Source organism: Artemia sp. Qi Xiang Cuo, chromosome 16 (assembly GCF_049724085.1).
Source record: "Artemia sp. Qi Xiang Cuo chromosome 16, ASM4972408v1, whole genome shotgun sequence".
Classification (NCBI taxonomy): domain Eukaryota; kingdom Metazoa; phylum Arthropoda; class Branchiopoda; order Anostraca; family Artemiidae; genus Artemia; species Artemia sp. Qi Xiang Cuo.
This window is the reverse complement of record NC_142809.1, coordinates 45,885,299-45,907,553: the sequence shown is the minus strand read 5'-3', so window position 1 is coordinate 45,907,553 and position 22,255 is coordinate 45,885,299. Positions and strand designations below refer to the sequence as shown.

Below are 22,255 nucleotides of genomic sequence, written 5' to 3'. Positions count from 1 at the left end.
GTCCATAGCATAATTCAAAAATTGTAGCAAAACCATTATAGAAGGTTCGGTTGAGTGCCCAGGCGTAAATCCAAACTGATACTAGTTGAAGAAGTTAGACCTAGTCAGATAATTCATCAGTCTGTTGTAGATGCAACGCTCCATAATTTTTGAAAAAGCAGAGAGAATAGAGATAGGGCGGTAGTTTGAAGGCAGCTTGGGGTCGCTACCTTTGTGGAGGGGTATAACCTTCACCGAATTGAAGACAGTAAGAAATATGCAATGTTTAACTGAAGAATTGACTTTTCGAGCGATAAATACAACATAGCAATTAGTGGTCTTCCGTCAGTGATATTTTGACGACCCATCTGGATCTCTTGAAGGATTGTTTTTCATGGCTAGAACAACCATTAGTAGTTCGTTTTCAGTGACTGGTGACAGACACATAGAGGAGCAAGACGGCGAAGGTAGGTATTTTTTGTAATTATCCGTGACGACAGTTGAAAGGCCATAAGCTTCCTCTACGGTTGCTTCTCCATACAATACATGCAAAAAATTCATTTACCGTGTTGGCTACTTCTTGTTGGGATGTTGAAGATGTTCCATCAGGCTTGGTTATGGTCTCAGGAAACGTACTAGTTTTTTGTTTATTCAGGCATTCATTTATCAGTGTCCATGTCTTCTTTGGCGATCCTTCTGCTTCTTGAAACTGCTTATGGTAGTAAGCCTGTTTAGCTTTCCTGAGCAGGGCTGTCAGAGTGTTTTTATAATTCTTGAAGTCCGTACCATGTACATCAGGATTATCAATATATTGCCTGAATAGCATATTTTTGTGTTCAATACTGGTTAGTAAGCCTTGGGTGATCCAAGGTTTTTTTGGGGTCGCATACCTGGAGCGCTTTTTCAAAAAGGGGCAGGCAGAGTCAAGGGCAGAAGAGAATTTCTCAATAAATAGGTAGCCATTGCATCTGGGTTTGTTTCTTCATAAACTGAAGTTCAGTCGCTACAAGTCAATTTAGCTCTCAAATTTTGTAATGATTTATCATCAATAGTCCTTCTTACACTTACATTCGGGTAAGATTTCAGTCTATTTATTAAAAATTCAACAAGCAACATACAGTAATCCGATTTATCAGTTAATACGACATAACTCGAATGTAGATTTAAATTCGTAAAAATGTTGTCAATAGCTGATACCGACTGTTCACTAATACGTGTTGGTATTCTTGCTTTTAGAACCAATCCGGCAGAAAAGCAAGTAGTTAGTAAATCTACAGGTAGAGATCTTAATTCTTGGGTCTCCGAACTCACCAGTCCCAAATCTATATTAAAATCACCCATAAAAACCACTTTATGGTTCTTAAAATGCATCCGTTGTGTTAGATCATTCAACTTACCAATAAAATTTGACGCATTTGAGCCCTGTGGTCGATAAAATAAGCATAGGAGTAGATTCTCCTTACCAGACTTGATCTCAACCATTAAAAATTCAAACTCAATATCTTTATACAAATAATTTAAATCCGGAATATCACGGATAGGAATAGACTGGTCAATAAACTCAGCTAATCCACCTTTTGATCGGGTGGACCTGTTTCTAGTTACTATCCTGTACCCAGATACACCAACCAAAGAACTATTACCATCACTAAGAAAAGTCTCACACAGTCCAAGAATACCAATACGATTACTATAAAGAAATGTGGAATGAAAATCTAAACTACTAAGCACTCCTCTACAATTCCAAAACGCGATACGGGAGGATTCTAACTGATTAAATGGAGGGATTTTGTCATTATTTATATATTTACTACGAGGAAAAGACTGGATAAAAAGATCAAAAGATTCACCTCTAGTTGATCCTACCGATTTAAAAAATACATTTAGGTCACGTTGTTTTTTCTCAAAATCATAGAGCCGGTCGGATGTTCTCTCATTTAACAATTTATATCATAATAATATCATACACATAAAACTTACCAAAATCAATATGAAATGACAGGCTAATGAGTAAAAGGTGGTACCTCGGATAATTCCCAGCATGCAAGGAGTGAAAAAACGAGCAGAACGAGAACTTTTTTTTGCACAACTAGAGCTAGACAGAAAAGAAGGAAAACAGGAAAATAATCACACATAATGACAAGGCACAACAAACACACTATGACGAGATCAATTCCAATCTCTTTTCACTTGCGGAATATAATAATAAATCAAAATCGATGTCACAACTAATTCATTAACTAATTTTGACACTAGACCACGAAGACGAAGCAGATCCTTTAATTTCCAGCCATATGCCTAGGACCCTAATGATACAAGCAAAGGCTTCACTTGATTTTACTTACTTTTGCGTTGGCGGGAGTCAGTAATATTTGCCGAACGAGAATTAATGTGATAGCACTTTGTTATCATTACTGGCTCAACGATTCCTAGCTTATTCGCACAAAGATTTTTCACATTAGCTTCAGGCAGTTCACTAGATTTTTCTTCCGGTAATCTGTGAACCAACAAGTTAAGCTTTCGGTCTTTTACTTCAAAAGCAAGCAATCGTTTCTCTAGAGCTTCAGATTTAAGCTTCTGCTCCTCTAGTGTAGATTCTAGTTCAAGTATTCGTGAATCACGGGTTGTTGCATCACTTTTTAACGACACAACTTCCGCCGAAATTGAGTCTAGTTTTCTGGAAAACTCCACCTGAGACGCAATTATTTTGTCGAGTTTTTCTCTAAATAAATTAACAAATTTGTCGAATGACGACTGACTGACGTATGACATCTTTAAATACTACAAAATTCGCCAAGTGAAATCTTTAGTTTCTTCCATGAAAAATGGTACTCTGATTACCTTAATTGGTATTTCACTTGGCAAATATCCACAAACAGGTAACACAGATGCAATTAGACAAGCGTTGAAATGTAATTTAAATCCAGTCCACTTTTATTCTTTAGTTTCTTTCTTAAATAGCTATAATCCACATTCGATGTTCACTCAGAGAACAGAATGGCTAATAATAATCCTAATGATGAATAATAATCTTTATAATTGCCAAACTGGCATACCTCACTTGGATATCTTATGAAATTAACTCAATTTAAGAAAGATGCGGTTAGAAGAAAACGGCAGCAAAAATGGCAAGAGACAACGAGTAAAAAAAGGTATTAGACAAAATGGTGTTACTCCTCCGCCTCTCTTTAATAATACTGTAATTGTACCGCAAGAGAAAGTTGTAACCACATGTATTTTTAACGTGTGGAGATTGCCACAAGAGAAAATAACCTCATGAATTTTCAAATGTGTGGAGGTTTCCCTATGCGGAGGTTCCCCTGTGTTAACTATGTTGACGACATCTTGGGTGTTAGTAGAACAGAGTTCGGAATTGAGGAAAGTTTTCCAGTCCTCAATAGCGAGTATAAACACATTGGTCTTCAACTTCACGGGAGCAAGACTGAGTTCTTGATGTTTAATTCCCGGTCACATTGCCGAGAAATTTTCCACTGGATGAACATTTTATTAAGGCACAAGATACGCGGACGTACCTTGGTGTATCAATTGGGTCAAATCTTTGCGCCCCGCGTCAACTTCTGATAGAATTTTTTGTCAGGAATTTGGTTACTACCTAAAAAGTGCGCTCTAATTTTATTGGCTTATTTTATTTATATGACGCATTCTCATAAGCTAGTAATATTTCTTCACTTCTAGTCAGACAAAAAGCCCAACCCATTTAAATTCTGCCTTCTTGCATCAAATAGCCTGAAGATAAAGCACTTTTTCATAGCAGTAAAAAGAACGTGAAGCTCTTTTCAGAAAGCCAATTCTATTTCTCTTTGAAGAGGCAAAAACAGTTTGTTACATCTTCGTTAATTAAAGGAGTACGACTAAAAAAGTTGGAATATATGTGATTTTTTCACTGTTGCATACGATAGAATCGGGCGATCCATGAGATGAAAGGCCTTACCACCTTTTACAAAATGAATGTGGTATGAGTTATAAGCTGGTACTGTCTTTAAAGGATCCCTGCTTAAAATGCCTAGTAAAACTATGCAATAAATTCGGAAAAATAACTTTGTCTAAAGATTTGATTGTTTGAAGTTTATTGAATCACATCCAGAGCATAGTTTCAGCCTATGTTATATTTATATGATGATAAGCAAAATCTTGTAATGCAAACATCCAAATAAAATCAAAAAGAAATTAGACAAATTTATCAAGAATGACGTCACAAATAGCAAAATTATTAACCAATCTCAGAAAAGGAAATCAGGGAAAGATTAATAAGAGAAAAAATTCAAAAGTGTTCTTGGAATATTGATAAAATATCCTTATTATCTCCATATCTCGAGGAAAATAAATAAAATTGAAATTTGATGTCCAAAAAAATTTGATGATCTGCTCATTTTTCCAAGATTCAAATCTCGGAATGGAACCAAAATGTAAAAGTGAAGAAAATGCTCAATAACATAGCTAATAAATTTTTTCCTCGTGTCCCAAGAGGAGTAAAGATAATCAAGGATAACCAGGAAAGTTTCTGTCATTGGTTTTACTTAACCGGGAAAGACGCAACCGGGAAAGAACTTTGGAATCCGTTCTCAAGAAAAGATTCAATTAAATTAGAAGACGCCCATTTAGAAGCAATCAACGGTATGAAAACAACAGACGTAGTATCAGTGATCGGTAGCCGTTACGACGTCTTTATTAGAACCCTTTTATGCTATCCTATTTATTGGTTTGAAGAACCGTTCCCTGTAAGAAGATGCGGAACAATACCTGAGTGTAAAAAAATACCAGATGACGAAACGGAAAATGTGGATCATTTAGTATTCCTTGTTCCTGGAATAGGATCTTTTTGTGATTTCAAGCGTCGACCACTCATCGAAGTTTGTGATGACGTTCGTGAAATGTCTAGTAATTTGTTGTCTAATATCTTTGACAATTCAGACATAAAAAGGGTTGAGTTCCTCCCGGTAAATTGGCATGACCCCTTGCATAGTAAACTCGATATAAGACTTAAAGATGTAACTCTGAGGTCAATACAAAAATTTAGAAAATTTGCAAATAACACAGTGTTGGACGCTCTTCTTTATGTGTCACCAGATTATCGTAAGACTATTGTGTCTACAGTTACTGGCGAATTGAATAGAATATTTAAACTCTTTAAAAAAAGAAACCCAGGATTTAGTGGAAGAGTTTCTCTAGGTGATTCTATTCGACATACTGTCACATCAACCCGAAACTTCCACTAGGGCAGACGATGTAGCTGAAGCTGAAGATGGTCAACTCAAAGATCCAGCGGAAGGAACCACAATGGAAAGATCCCAACATCCACTTATTGAATTCCCGAAAATAGAGTTTGAAACTGAAAATTTATTTGCTTTGGGATCACCAATTCCAATATTCGTCATAATACGAGCAATTGAAACTTTGGGACCTGACTTCAAGTTTCCTACATGCCGAAAGATGTTTAATATTTTTCATCCCCATGACCCCGTAGCATACAGAGTAGAGCCTTTAATTGATCCTCGAATGGCGGCCATTCCTCCAGTTTCGATACATCATCATAAAGGAATAAAAAGATTTCATACAGAGGTTCAAGAAACTGTTTCAAAATTTACTTCATCTTTTAAACAGAAGTACCAAAATAGTCAGAAGACTATTCTATCAGCTGTTCAAAATTATACACCTATTTCAAGATTCCCTACTCTAAACAGTTTTTCTGAAGGCATGGAGCCTGTACGAAAAGTGGAAAATCCAATTGAAAAAGTGCAATTTGAATCTTTAAATGAAGGCAGGCGAATTGATTATGTTCTGCAGGAGAGTCCTTTGGAAAGTGTGGGAGAATATGTTTCAGCGCTTTTTTCGCACTTTTGGTATTGGCAATCAGAAGATACCTTGTTGCTAATCCTGAAGGAGATTTATTCAAATTTGGATATAGGTCCTGATTCTGTCTCAGTTGTCATCCCAAAGCCATAATCCCTACCAAACCCAGATATATCCTCCAAACCCAAGCCGGTGCCATAAATTCTGAGCCTCAATATGCCCTTTTAGTCCCAGAATCCCATGTTACTTTCAAATAAGTCAAAGCGTTGGGCCTCCACGAAGTGTTCTCGTTCTATCTCAGGTACCAAAAATATTGCGATCGCCAGTTGCAATGAATTAATGTGTTACGGCTCTAAGACTCTGGCACCAAAAATTGCAGGATGCTGCAAGGAATTGAAGTGTTGTGGCTACACCAAATGCTCCTTTACTGTCTCTTCTGCTGTCAGGTCCAAGATTCCAAACGTTAATGAACGAAATTCCTGGAGCTCCAGGAAGTGCACCTCTATCGCCTGGGTTGCCACACATTGCTAGAACAAGTACTTCAATAGCATATAGATAGCAAAAATATGTTTTTGCTTTGTGCTTTACATCTTTTATTCCAATATACCTATCAAAAATTGCCTTGTATTTTAATATTTCGGTTACTATGGGCTAGAGTTCGTTTTTACTGTAAAATTTATGATTCAATAGCAGATTCGTCTTCTTAGTTACTTAGCAAGATCAGACTGGGGAAACCCAAAAATGCTCACACGCAATCATAGGCGCAAGCCAAGTCGCAAACCCACACATTCAATTGCCAATTATATACTTTTTGTGTAATAAAAGCTGTACAATTAGCCTATGTAATTTTGATCTTGCATTTTAACAAGATTAAGATTCAGGCAAATTTTATTTCTGAACATGCTTAATAAATTCTGTTTTGAAATTCTTTGCTGTTGCATACCTATATACAGCACTAGCTGCCTTTGTAAAAAAAAAAAAAGAAAAAAAAAATACTGGTAACCCCAATCAGGTCACTAGTGAATGTGTTACATACTTTTTCTTTTTTTTTTTAAATGCAGCTGGCACTCTATTTGGATATTCCTCTGCGGATTTGCAGATGACCACGGTAAAAAGAATGCTTGCAACTGTGTTGGCCGCAAGGTTCAAGGTTCTTTAATATAAATACCAATAAATTATAAAACTTTACATTTTCCGTCGGTGGGGAGCAGATCTCGTATACCTCAGATTCCTAGGTGCTACAATGAGTTGTTAGTAACATTAGCAGTAGCAGTAGTATGTTTTTTTTCTAATAGCTGCATAACAAACTTTTTTTATTGAAGATTTTTTAAATGAAGATATTATACTTTACATTTATTTTATTTTAGGATGTGGTGGATACATTACAAATACAGAAGGGTATATTCAATCACCTTGGTATCCTAATGTGTACCACAATCGAAAACTCTGTGTATGGATCATTCAAGTTCCAATAGGTAGAAAAATAAAACTGGAATTTGAAGATTTCTCGTTGCAGGAAAAAGTCAGAGGATATTGCCGGGATTTCGTTAGTGTAAGCTTATCTCTTATTTTCTTGATTTTAGGTTGCATACCTGAGATCATTTTCCCCAACCCAGGTAAATTTATCTATATATTGCTGGACAGACTCGTTTGCACCAATGACATGTGACGTGAATCCCCTTGGGCATTTAGTCCACTACTGAAGGCCCAAAAACAATAAAAAATTTTCTGATTATAGGATCTACCTAGCACTAATTTTCTGAATTCAATTTCATTTACAATAGAGCTTTAGGTAGCATCCGGAGCTAGATCTGACGAAGGTCAAAATTCATTAGATTTGAATATATATTGCTGGGGATATTGCCAAGATTTTGCTTGTGTAGGTTGTGGCCTTATTTTCCTATAGTCTACATTTTCCTTGGAGAAATATGTAGGGATGCTATCCAGGTGTATTGTGCTAACATAGAAAGGATAAAACGGATTGTTATCATAGGAAATGTCATTTTCTAATTTCAGCACGGTCAAACCCAGGATTTTTTTTTCGGGGGGGGGGGGGTACTTAAATATTTTTTCGGGTGGGGGGGGGGGTTACACAAAAAAACTCAAAAAACGCATACAAGATTTGTTAATATCTTTTATTGTTGCGTTTTTACGTATCAGAAAACATTTCGGCGAGGTGGGTCGAGCCCCCTACCCCCCCCACCTGAGTACGGCGTTGAATTTCAGTGTTTCTTCTACTAACAGCTCACTGCAGCACCAAGCCGCCTGAGGCCAACGCAGGTAAGTACGCTCCTCCTCCATTCCAATCTATTGAAAGCCTTCTCTTTACACCTTTCCAAGATGATCCAATTTCCATTAAATCTTTCCTTGCCACATCCTACCATCCTATTTGCAGACGACCTGCTTTTCGTTTTGCCCTAGATGGTTAGCCTACATGGACGATCTTTGGCAAACTGTGATCCATCATATGCGTCTATTTCCTTTCTCTCATTATAGCCCTTGAAAAGTGGTCCTAAACCCCATTTTTTATAAAGCTTACTGTTTGAAATATGGTCAGTCAGACGGGTACCAAAAATAATCCACAGACAGTTTCTATGGAAAAGATCTAACAAATCCTTCTCTGGCTTTCGGAGCTCCAACGCTTTAGAACCATAAGTTTTCGCTGTCATCACTGCAGCTTTCGATATTCTAATCTTGGTTCGTATACTTTTCTTCCTACTCCCCCAAACTTTTTATAACTATGAAAAAAAAACACTTATTCTGCTTTTAGCATCTTTACTGTACCCCTTGTCTTTACTAATAATGCTACCTAGGAAATTGAAGTTGTTCAATTGATTCTTATTGCCCAACATTGCCTCTTCTCTTTCACGTATTCCCGGTCGATGTGACATAGTCTTCTTAACATTAATTTTCATACCTACTCTTGCATCCTAACCTCTCAAAACCTCAAAAATTGTTTCATTTTGCAAACTGTTCAGAACATTAGCAAAACCTAAGTCAAGGAGAGTTGTACTCCCCCATTTGATTCCCTACTCTCCCATAACCTTTGCTTGTGCTCTTTAGGGCAAAGTCCATCAAAATAATCCATAAGAATTTGAATAGAGCGTAACCCTGCTTAACTCATGATTCAATGAGGGACCAGCTACTAGGCTCATTTCCTACCTTCATCGCAGCAATTTTATTTGCGTGCATAGTACTAATCACTTTAATGTTTTAATCTGGTAAACCATACAGGTATATGATCTTTGCTAAAGCTCTTTTATCGATTGAATCAAACACTTGTTCGTAATCTATAAAACTGAAGGCCAAAGGGGTCTGATGAATCCGGTACTTCTCAATTATTAATCTAAGAAGAAAATTTGGTCAACACGTCTCCCCCCACCCTCTTAAAACCTCGTTTTTCCTCTCTTAAAACCTTTTCTACAGCATCTCTATGTTTAAAAAGTATCATCATGCTAAATAATTTGCTTCTTACATAAAGCAAACTAATGCGTCTGTAATTACCTCACTAACTCTTATCACCATTCTTATTTTTCCTATAATGGCTTGGTGCTTCTCTTTTTCAAAAACCTTATTCACAACCTTCAGTAATTTATCCTTAACTTCAAAACTACCATATTAAAAAAAAACTCATTATCAGCACCTGGGGCCTTATTATTATTTAATCCATTTACTACTGTCCCTAAATCTTCCTCACAAATAAATATTCCTTCCCATCCAAAGTGTCAAAAACTTTTGCACTCTTTCCTTCTGTCTTCTCCTGTAACTTTATCATGATTTGGTACATTTTCAAAATTTTCTGCCTATTTCTCTTTAACTTACCACAAATTGTGGCCTTGTTCCTGTTCCTATCTTGTTCCTATTTACTGCCTCTCAATTTTTCGACATGCCAGAACAATATTTTACTATTATACCTTGTGGCTGTGTCTTCCAGATGTTCATCAATTTTATCCTCGGCCTCCACTTCAAACTTCTTTAATTCACATTTTAAGGCTATCCCATTTTTCCTTTCATTACTCTTATTTTCACCATCAGTCTAATATTTCTTGTACAAGCCCCTCCTCCTATCTACTAAACTTCAAATATTTTCACTAATATCCCTAGCTGCATTTCTAACTTTCCACCCTAAGACACCATCTAAGACTTCACAAAATATTTACCTAAAATTTTTCCATCCATCTTCTACATTGTCTAATTTTAGACTCTCTAAATTAATATTCAACTCTTCCTGGAAATTTCCTCTCAATCTCAAATCCTGGGGTCTACCGACGTCTACAAACGTGCTATGCCTACAAAATTGCTGCAATCAATAATTGCTACTATTTTCTTTTCCTACACTAATTTTACCTAGGCTAGGATACCATCTATCCCTATTTCTACCAATCTGAATATTAAAATCCCTGAGTAAAATAACTTATTTCTACCTGGGATCCAGTCAATTTGTTCACGTAATTGTAAATAAAACTCAGCTGAGTCACTACTATCCCGTCAGTTAGTTTTACAGGGCCATTTGCTGCTAAAAATGATACCCTGCAATTTTAGTCGCAAAATGAGTAACTCGTATTCTATTATTAATAACTCCCCGACTTAAACAATACTTAGCAGCTTCCTTATTCATCTTGAGCTTTACTCAATGCCTATGCATTCCATCCTTCTTGCCCGAATAAATAAATTCCTTATCATCTAATTTCATGTTTCTACCCCCGAGATAGGAGTTCCTGAAAATCCTAACAAGTCCAATTCAAAGTGTCTGAGTTCGTCAGTCAAAATATCAATACGATAGTTATTTTTCAACTTTGTAACATTCCAAGTTGCAGTTCTCATATTATCTAAATCATCAGAATTATTAAGGAATCAGGAAAAGCAGTGGTCTCAGAACTAGTGTAGGACAGGGACTAACTCATCTTCTCAAGTGTACACGAAGCGCTGGGAAGAAGTCTGTAGGACCTCCAGAATAAATGGAAGCATTATGCAATCCTGGGCCCATATTTGTCGCAATAATTTTTTCCACATTTGGCGATGGTCTTGTATCAATAAGATTGCAAATCCTTCACAGGTAATGTCATGCCTATAAACTCCTATTCATTATATATTCGTGACTAAAAACATTATACTAGGACGAGGAGGCAGCCTATAATAGATGACTTAGCTAGGAAGGGGTATTTCAGCCGAAAAAAGGCGACCAAAACATACAAAACCCAGAAGAAATACATTCCATCTACCAGAAGCTAGTGCAAATACTGTGTCATTTACTACGCTATAGTTTCTTCGAGGGGCACCCCTTCTCAAGTTCACCCTATAGCGCTGTTCGCAATCACAGTTCTGGTTATGTAAACTCGTGAAAGGTCCACCCTGACGCCACTATGAACCCACGTAAGCAGGATTTCTTTTTCGAGAATAGGGATGAAGAGGGAAGTTAATGACGGATTCTTAATCTTAATATCAGTGAAAATTATTTATTCCCCCCCCCCCACCCATACCTTTTTTTATAGTAGCAATTTCTATCTTTTTATTGCTTTTTTTAGGTTCACAATAGTCCGTTTTTAAGCCAAACAAGATATTGTGGTAGTGACAACCCTGGAACTATATCTTCCTCTTCAAGTAAAATGGCTGTTTCATTCCGCGCTGATTCAAGAATAAATGGGAGAGGATTTAAAGCCCGATATACTTCCGACGAACCGGCAGGTAAGTATTCAGAATTTCTTGGTAGTCACGTCCAAATGTCATATCGGACATCGTTATACAATTGAAATAGTCGCCAAAACCGTTTGCTAAGTTAGTCGAAAAGAAAAAATCGGCTGGACAGCCTATAATTCATATTTTAATTCTTCTCATGTTCAGTTTGATCATTCCTTTAATAATGTCTTAGTGAGGGGTTTTTGGTAATTTAGACGTTACTGCAACAATTTATTCTCTTCACACACATGCTTGTGTACTTAGGCTTATTTAAAGGAGGAACTTATATCCCCTTCCAAATTGGATATTTACCTCCCCCCCCCCTCATCCTATTATATTGAAAAATATGGATCTACATTTCTAGTTCAAAACTATACTGCTTAACGAGATTGATTTACAATGAAATTCGAATCAATTTGAATAAATTTTGGTTTTTGTCTATATTACGTTTTCGAATTTTACCTCAAATTTAGAAAATTTAAGTTCTTAGTACCATCGTTCACAGCTAATTTTATTGATTTAATCTTTTAAATTAAGTCTAAATTTTGAATTTTTAAAATTTAGTCCAAGAGTACCCCAACTCTTATTTTTTAACAGTCAAATAGTACCAAATACTTGTTACTTTTTAATTTTCTGAAAGACTGCTTGGTTTAATGTGTAGACCGCACTTTCTATGCTGATATTATGGCGAAAATTAATCTTACTGAAAGGATAGAAAATTCGTGCGGGTAGCTCTAGTGTCTGTCTGTGTGGGTAGCTACAGCCCCCAAACCTGGAAAAATTGTAGATTTTTAAATAAAAATTGAGTTTAGTAAATTATAAATCAAATAAAAAAATGAAAGTAAAGAAAAACAAATAAATTAAACAAAAAAAAACGAAATACAAATCAAACTAAAAATTTAATAGTTCAGTTCAATTCATACATAAAAATTAAACGAAAAATTAAATATTTTCGCTCAGTTTATAAATCAAAATTAAACTAAAACTAAATTGAATTAAAAATTTAAATTTGTAACTAATACTTGCAAATTCCTTTGAAATGGAGATGTTGTAAAATATAGTTTTTTCAGCCTCTTCTCCCATTAGAAACATTAATCTGGGTCCATCAGTGCACCCAGTACTTTTTGCTGACGATACCAACTTTTTCATCACCGGCCCTAATTTACCATCCGTCGTCACCTCTGCTCAAATCCTTCTGAACAGAGTACAGGAATGGTCTTTCGTTAACTGCATGACCATTAACAGCAAGAAAAGTCAGGTTGTATTATTTCGAACCCCTTACAAAAAAAATGAAGCTCAGCAAGCACTTGGCCTAAAATATTCCACCAATCTCCTCCCGCAGGTCAAAGGTGCGAAGTTTCTTTGTATCCACGTGGACTCCTCCCTCTCATTTGCAACTCATATGTTCTGTATCAGAGCAAAAATTTTGCGACTGGTAAGTATGATTAATCGTGTGCATAATTTTCTTGCCCCTGATATCAGTGGCACCTTTATTGCTTTTTTATTATCCATATATCTCATACTGCGGATCTGTTTGTGGCAACACTTATTCTTCAGTTACCAATAAATTAAAAACTGCCCAAAACCGTGCCATCAAAGCAGTTTTTCGGCTGCCCCGACTATATCCCACCCAGGACTTGTTCTCTGATTTTGGTATTATTTCTTTTGAACAAATTATTAAAAAATTAAATTTATCCCTTGCATACTCCGCTTACCATAAAAGCCTTCCTCCGCAATTATTATCTTATTTTAATTGCAATAATTCTGAAGGCCTATGTCTCCGTTCATCCAACCTTTCCTTTATTGTCCCCAAGTGTGTCTTTAGCTGCGCCCAGCGATCTCCCATTTATAAATCTATACTTCAATGGAATATGATACCCCCTAGTATCGAGCTATCCACAAGTTTTCGCACGCTGTATAACAATGTTACTAAACTTTGATATTATAAATCTCTAAATTTTTAATCAATTTGCTTTAATTTACCCGTGTTTTCTCTATTTTCTGTTTTTTCTTTTTTTTCTCTCTTGTTCATTTTCAATTTTTTGTTGTTATGGTCCTCAACAAGTTCGCTTCCAGGATCCATATTATTATTGGTGTTATGTTTCATCTTGTTTTTATTTCAATAAATTGAATTGAATTGAATATCCCTGGGTGACTTCATAGCTTTGCCCATATAGATAATGAAATGCATGAATAAAAAGCAAATCAACTAATACAACCAAGAAAAGTAAAACACGGTGACAAAAATGTAAAAACCAGAAAAAACCCTATTTGTTATTTGTGATGTAAAAAACATATAATGAATTATTTAAATTAAATTTAGTCATCTTATTATTCTGACCCTCTCTCCCTACCAGGTATATTTCAATATCTGCTTGTAAAGTAAATCTGGTTCACGTGAATTAAACCTATGACGTCATCAAATTTGTCGTATTTCTCCGCCTTCCTGGTAAATGAAAATAGGCGCTTGAAAAGCGAATCTTGTTCACGTGAATTAAACTGTGAGGTTACTATTTTTCTCTGGTCCAATCTTAATTTGCCCCCTGACAACTAAAATTGCCCTTCTGTGAGGTGATACAGCCCGCGTTTGGAACCAAGCAACCTAAGCATTTTTAATTTAGTGTGACTTTATTATCCAATTACTTGTCCTATTTTCAATGTTAGTGACATAATTTATAAATATTGGGTATTGGCAAGGGGATATGTACCCCTTCCCCTGAAATATTTGAACAATTCGTAAAAACGTAACAAAAATTCATATAAACAAATTTTTGAGGCGTTTTTTACAGCTTTTTGTAAAACCCTGCCCGAAAAAAAAGTCATAGATATGGCCCTGGGTATTATTTTAAAACTTACTAAAAATACTGAAATTTTAATGGAAGTTGGTACACTAAAATCTGGTGGATGTATAATACTGAAGAATAAAAAACTTTGTAAGCATAAGAATCCATAGAGGTGTTCCCAATTAAAGAACTGGCAATCAGTAATAGATGTAAAAATATTTAAAAGGATGAGTAGAAACCATCGTATCCATGTAACTTATGAAATTAACATCGCTAAAATAAAAAGATCTAGATTAACGGGTTGAATTCTGATAAGGTTTATTTGCTTCACAGATCAGTAATTTTGATAGTCATTTTTTGAAATAAATATCTTATCTTATCTAATTATAATTTACAGTCACAACCTCAAAACACTATGAAATAAATGTTCAAAATGACTAATATGAACAAATTTCAGTAGTGCCATCTCTGATCATGGTAAGCCATCTCTGATATGGCACAGTCAGTGCCATCTCTGATATGGCACAATTTCAGTAATGCCATCTCTTATATGGCACAAATTCAGTAGTGCCATAAAAGTGTCTTGGCCTCCGCCTATTCTCTCGAAATCCTAAATTTAAAAAATTCTTGGCAATATTGTTGGATTTATCACGTAAAAAATTTTATTTTCGCAAATGACACCCCTCGTGATTTTTCATTTATTATTCCTCCCCATTCATATTTATCATATATTACTATGTGTACGTGAACGAAAGCGAAATACTTAATAAGGACACCAAAAACCACCAACAATACTAAGGATATAGCAGCAATAAGAGTAAGTGCTTTTCAAACAGTTTGTGGCAACGAACTATGAGGAAGGAGTGACCAGGCCCAATAGTAGCCGAAACTCTAAAAAACAGAATTTTGATAACAATAGATGCATAAAAAGAATTGGCTTTTTACGTTGATTCCAAATATATAGAAGTCATTAAGTTTAATATTACCCATCAAAGCTACGAGGATGGAAAAAATGCCTGATTTTGGAATAAAGGGGAAACACCCCCAAAAAGTCAAGTAATCACACAATTCGTGGTAACAAACTGTAAGTAAGGAGCGACCCGGCTCAATAGTAACCAAAACTCTAAAAAACGGAATGTCAGTACCAATTGATACATTAAAAGAATTGGCTTTAGTTCTGATTTCAAATATATATGTTTTATCAAGTATAATCTTATGCATCAAAAGTTACAAATCTTATAGCCTTATAGCCTAGAAAAATCTTATAGCCTAAATCTTATAGCCTTATAGCCTAAAAAAATCTTATAGCCTAAAATTTATAGGGGAAATACCCCCGAAAGTGATAGAATCTTAATGAAAATCACACCATCCGATTCAGAGTACCAGAGAACCCTGCTGTAGAGGTTTCAAGCTGCTATCTGTAAAAATGGGGAATTTTGTATTTTTACCAGAAGAAAGATCACGGATGTGTGTTGATTTTTTTTTTTTTTTTTTTTAAGGGATGATCGTATCGACCCAGTAGCCCAAGAAAATCGTTAGAGGGCTCATTCGAAAGGAAATTAAAAGCTCTAGTGCCCTTTTTAAGTGGCCAAAAAATTGGAGAACAACTAGGCCCCCCCCACGCTTATTTTTTTCCCAAAGTCACCCGATAAAAATTTTGAGCTAACCATTTTGTTCAACAAAGTCGGAAAATCTAATAACTATGTCTTTGAGGATAACTTAGTCTTCCACATTCCCCGGGGGGAAGGGCTGCAAGCTGTGAACTTTGCCCATTGTTTGTATATAGTAGCCTATTGGTTATGGGAAGTATACAGAAGTATTTTTCCATGGAGGATCTTTCCATGGAGGGATTTTTAATGGGGAAGCAAATTTTCCATGAAGGGGGTGCCGGATTTCCCAGCATTATTTAAAAAATGATCAGAAGTTAAATAATTTTTTTTTTCAACTGAAAGTGGGGAACAACATTTAAACTTGAAACGAACACAAGGCATCATATATATGAGAAGGGTCGCTTTCTCGTGAATACCTCGCTCTTTATGCAGAAGTTTTTTTAATACTTTCATAAGAGCTATTATTTCTAATTAAACCCTTTGTGATTCAGGGGCTATTCTCAAAGAATTGGAACAAAATTCAAACTTTAGCGTAAAGAGCGAGGTTTTGACGAGGGGGTGAATCCCTTCATATACGTAGTAATTTCTTCTCGTTTTAAATTTTGATGTTGCTCCTTACTTTCAGTTGAAAAAAAATTGTTGTTTTTTTTTGTAATGAAAGCCGCATTCTCAGATTCAGCATGTCAAATAATTCTACTCTAGAGGTTTCAAATTCCTTTCTACAAAATGTGGAATTTTGTAATTTTTACCAGAAGGAATATCACAAACACGTGTTTATTTGTTTTTTTTCCTTTTAATTTTTGATCGTATCGAATCAATAGTCTTAGAAGATTGGAGAAGGGCTCATTTGAACCTAAATTAAAAGTTCTAGTGCACTTTTTAAATGATCTAAAAGATTGAAGGGCAACCAGTCCCCTCCAATGCACTTTTCCCCCCAAAGATATCTGATCAAAATAAAAAGATATCCATTTGATTCAGCATTGTTGAAAGCTCCAATAATTATGCCTTTTGGTTGATAGAACCCCCCCCCCCCCCATAGTCTCTTGGAAAAGGGCTTTACTCTACGTAATTTGACTATTGTTCACATATAGTAGTTGTTATTGGGAAATATCCGAAAAATTTTGGGGAGGATATTCCACGGGGATATTTTCTGTAGAGAGGATAGTTTCCAGTGAGAGGAGAGTTTCAAGTTTTTAGGGAGAAATTTTGCACAAGGAGAGGGGATGGTGTTTCCTGACATGATTTGAAAAATAGTCAGAAATTAAATAAAAAAGTAAGTTTTGTCAAATGAAAGTAAAGAGTAACATTAAAACTTAAGACGAAGAGAAATTATTCTGTGTTGGAGGGGGGCCTCCCCTTCCTCAACCCTTGCCTTCTACGCTAAAGTTTGACCTTTGTCACAATTCTCTAAGATAGACTGTTCAAACACGGAATCCATTGATTTAGAATGAGAAGTATTTTCAAATAACTTTCAGATTTTAGCGTATAGTGCGAGCATTGCAGAAGGAACACACCCTCGTACACAGAATAATTTTTGTTCGTTTTACGTTTTAATGTTGCTCCTTACTTTCAGTTGAAAAAACTTACTTTTTTTGTTTATTCGTAATGAAAACCACATTCTCAGATTCAGCATATCAATGAATTCTAATGTAGAGGTTTCAAACTACTTTCTACAAAATATAAAATTTTGTTGTTGTTTTTTCACCTGAAGAAAGGTCACAAATACGTGTTTATTTGTTTTTTCCTAGTGGTGATCGCCTTAGAAGACCGAGTAAGGTTCCTTAGAAGACCGAGTAGGGCTCATTTGAGCCTAAATCAAAAGTTCTAGTGCAATTTTTAAGTGATCTATAGGAATGGAGGGCAACTAGACCCCTTCAATGCGCTTTTCCCCCCAAATATATCTGATCAAAATTAAAAGATATCCATTTGATTCAGCATTGTTGAAAGGTTCAATAATCATGCCTTTTGGGTCGAAAGGACCCATCCCCCCATAGTCCCTGGGGGAAGGGCTCTAAGTTGCGTAATTTGACTACTGTTCACATATAGTAATTGTTATTGGGAAATATCAGAAAAAGTTTTTGGGGAGGGTTTTCCACGGGGAGATTTTCCGTAGAAAGGGAAGTTTCCAGGGAGAGGAGAGCTTCCGGAGAAAATTTTCTCTGGGGGATATTTTGCACATGGAGAAGGGAGGGTGTTTCCTGACATGATTTGAAAAATAGTCATAAAATAAATAAAGCAGCAAGTTTTTTCAAATGAAAGTTAAGAGCAACATTAAAACTTAAAACGAAGAGAAATCATTCTGTGTTGGAGGGGAGCTTCTCCTCCTTGAACCGTTGCTCTTTACTCTAAAGTTTGACCTTCATCAGAATTCTTCAAGATAGACTGCTCAAACACGAATTTCTTTGAATTAGAATGAGAAGTATTTTCAAATAACTTTAAGATTTGAGCATGGGCTATAGTGCGAGCATTGCAGAAGGTACACACCCTCGTAGACAGAATAATTTCTGTTCGTTTTAAGTTTTAATGTTATTCCTTACTTTCAGCTGAAAAAGCACGTTTTTATATCCAATAAGATTCAAAGCCGTTCTTTTTTTCAGATTTTATTAGGAAATATTTTATGATAGCTGATATATTGTATCACCCTGCTTTGAAAACGAGCCATTTTGAGCATTAGGAAATTCCACCTGCAATTCAGACCTACTGACGTGAACTTTTCAAAATCCATGCCTTTCTCTTTTTCAGATTGTAGTGGGGTAATAGTTGGTGATAGAGGATATATTGTATCACCCGGCTTTGAAAACGGGTCATTTCCAGCATTAGCAGATTGCACTTGGCAGTTGAGTCCTACCGATGCGAACTTTTCAACCCTTGTCTTAACATTAGTTACACAAGAAATTGATAATGCTACAACAACTGAAACGTGTCTCAATAGAAACTTTCTGCTTTTGAGGATAGGTTAGTTTTTATTATTAATTAATGCCCAATTTTTCTTTTCTTAAGCTATAAAAGTTTTCATACCAAATAAGTATCGTTTTACCCAATCACAGCAGCATAACAGCCAGACTTTTTTCCACACTAGCTAGACATTTTCCCCCAAAAAATTAATTCCTATATTATTTGTGCAAAAATATAAAATCTCTAAAATTTTTGCTCAACTGAAACTATTATAAAAAATTTTACAGCTGTTTACTTCATTCATTAAACAAAAGGAGGAAAAATAATAGAGATCGTAGAAAAACAACAACGAAGAACTACAATGAAAATATTAATAGAGATAATAATAAAACATGTGAACCTCCCCCCTCCCAAAAAAAAAGCTCAATCAACGAAATTAACTGCATAATTTGAACCGCACAATTGCTTATAGTTGAGTTGTCTTTGTGTTTGTACAGTTTTTTGCTATTTTACCATTCTCATCTTGCTCTAAATTTTTCCTATTAGATATCCACCATTTTCAGAGTCTTTGCTGTTTTATTGTTTTTTGTGTTACTTCTTTTTTGTTTCTTCTTACAATTAATTTTTTTTAGCTCGTTGCCCTGATAACCCCTTGTCAGGCGAAATAACTTTATTTCAAGGATTTTCTGACAATTTTATGATTGCAACTGAAACAAAGATAAAAATATTTTCGATTAATAGGATTTGATGAAACGAATAAAATTATTATAATTAAATCATCGAGTTTATGATTCCCGTGCAACTGAATTTTTTTTCTGTGGTAGAATTAATTGAAAACTTCAAAGGAAGAGTATGAAATTTTGACTTTCGTAATAGGAAAAGTTTCAATAGTAAATTTAAAAATAGTTATTCTAAAAATAAAAATGGCGGCCCTAACATGTATTCTGTCTAGAACAAATGAACCGTTATAACATATCGTTTTCTATGGAGAATGGAGTAATTTTACACCAACTATTAGGATTCTTTCATGGTAGGGATGGGTAGCTAAGTCTCAAAAGTTGCTTTTAGACTCACAGTTTAAAAGTTTTTTTGAGATTTGCTTCAGATGAATTCGATGAATATTCAGATGATTTTGTGTTTAACCTCTGGCCTCCCTTTACTAGGAACAGTATATAAGCTGATGAAAATAGAATAAACTAAGCAGTGTGGACTCTGAGTCGGTGAATGCACTTCTCTTATTGCAAAAACGATGTTTCATTTAGAAATATTTTATTCTGAAAAGGATAAACACTATATGAGCCATTTTCTCGCAGCATTATTATGTAAAGTTTAAACTTAATATAAACTACACAATTCGGAGGGAGTAGGTGGTAGTATCCGGGGTTAGCAAAACCCTGGGTATGGTATAAAAAGTGAACTGAAACTAAATTTAAAAAGTTTATATTTTAATGAAAGTAACGAGAGTAGACATTAAAGCTGAAAAGGAATATAAATTAACCTGTATAAGAGAAGGGTTACTTTCCCCTCGACTCCCGTCCGGTACACTAAAGGTGGACTAGTGCTTTTATTGAAAGTAATTTCGAATGGAAGAACTTTCCCATTGACAAGCTTTTAACAGAAAGATAAGTTGGTATAACCTTGCATTCATTGGATATCTGCCCTGATTTTTAATCTCTATGACCTGAGGTGCAAACAGAGCCGTATCAAGAATTTTTTTTTTTTTTTGGGGGGGGGGGTGCTTTACAAAAAAAATTTTCGGGGGGGGGTAAAATTAAAAACTTTAAAAAACGCATCAAAAATTTAGTCATATTCATTTGTGTTACGTTTTTACGAGTCAGACAAGCATTGGGAAGGGGGTTAAACCCACTAACCTCTCTAGATATGGCCTTGGGTACAAAATGGGCCCGGTGCCCTATTCAGCATGGGTTTCTATGCCCTTGGGAATATCATGACCCTGCCACAGCCCCTGGGGAAAGGTCGTTAAGTTACAAAATTTGCCTATTGTTTACATATAGTATTTGTTAATGAGTATTATGCATACATATTTCGGGGGGGGGGTCTTCTGCTGGTGGGATTTTCCACGGGCATAATTTTTCATGGGAAGAGAAGTTTCATGTGGGTGAATTTTTCAGGGGAAATCTTAAACTGGGAGAATTTGTCAGAATTCCTACACGAATTTCTTGCTTTCTCTTTTTCGTCTCAGTTTTAGGCGTGGAGATGTTAAGGGTAACTGTCCGGGGTAAATTTTCGCCAGGATTGAATTGTCTAGAGGGGTGGTTCTCAAACTCATTTAGACACAGTGCCCCTTTTTACTCAGATAATACTTTAGGTATCCCTTCTCAGTTACCGGTACTAAGTAGACTATAGCTAAAATATAAATAAAATTGCCAGTCCTAGTGTTAAAGGGTTGTTTTATTTTTTTTTTTGTTGGTCGGCCGTGTACCCCCTAAAAATTTTTACTTACCCCCAAGGGGTACGCATACCATCGTCTTAGAACCACTGGTCCAGAGAATAAATCTTTGGGGAGGAGAGATTTTTCCGTGGAGGAGTTTCAGAAATTTCAGAAATTAGAAATTAAAAAAAAAAATTCAGAAATTAAATAGAAAAAGCAAGTATTTTTAACTGAAAGTAAGGAGCAACATTAAAGATTAAAACAAACAAAAATTATTACGCGTATGAGGGGGCTTCTCCTCCACAAAACCTCGCTCTTTACGTTAAAGTTTGAATTATGTCCCAGTCCATTAAGAACGACTCCTGAAACACTATGTTCGTTTAATTAGAACAATAAGAATCTTTTTTTTAAGGTACTAAAAAACTTTAGTATAAAGAGCGATTTGTTGAGGATGAGTAACCCCCTCATATACGTAATAATTTCTGTTAGTTTTATTACGTATATGAAAGGGATTGCCCCTCCTCAAAATCTCGCTCTTTACGCCAAAGTTTTTCAGTATTTAAAAAAAAAGCTTCCTATTGTTCTAATTAAACGACCCTTGTGTTGCAGGAATCGTTCTTATATACTTGGGGTAAATTTCGAACTTTAGCGTAAAGAGCAAAGTGTTGAGGAGGTGGCAATCCCCTTCAAATACGTAATAAAACGAACACAAATTGTTATGTATATGAGAGGGGCTACTCCTCGACAATTCCTCGCTCTTTGCGCTAAAGTTTTTTAGTACTTAAAAAAAAAAAAAACTTGTTGTTCTCAGTAAATGAATTTACTGTTTCAGGAGTCGTTCTTAAAGGATTGGCACATAATTCAAACTTTAGCTTAAAGAGCGAGGTGTTGTGTAGGAGCAATCCCCCTCATATGCGTAATAATCTCTGTTCGTTTTAAGTTTCAATGTTGCTCCTTACTTTCAGTTGAAAAAACTTGTTTTTTTATTTAATTTTACATCAAAGGCTACGAAACATTGTAAGGTGGTTTTATTTGGAATGCTTTTATATGAATTCCACTGCAAATAATTTTGTAGTTACAAAAGAAAAGAAAATATCAAACAAATATTT

At 35.4% G+C, this 22,255-nt stretch overlaps 1 protein-coding gene and 1 pseudogene across 1 annotated transcript in view; both read left to right on the top strand.

Moving 5' to 3' along the window:
• Positions 1-22,255, top strand: part of LOC148942958 (cubilin-like) — a 405,682-nt gene that overhangs the window by 302,020 nt on the left and 81,407 nt on the right. Inside the window, exons 46-48 of the mRNA XM_089102575.1 lie at positions 7,158-7,342; positions 11,316-11,475; positions 18,602-18,814. Coding sequence (XP_088958701.1) covers positions 7,158-7,342; positions 11,316-11,475; positions 18,602-18,814 — 558 coding nt within the window. The remainder of the gene's footprint in view (positions 1-7,157; positions 7,343-11,315; positions 11,476-18,601; positions 18,815-22,255) is intronic.
• LOC148942959 (triacylglycerol hydrolase DDHD2-like) lies at positions 4,422-6,130 on the top strand (annotated as a pseudogene).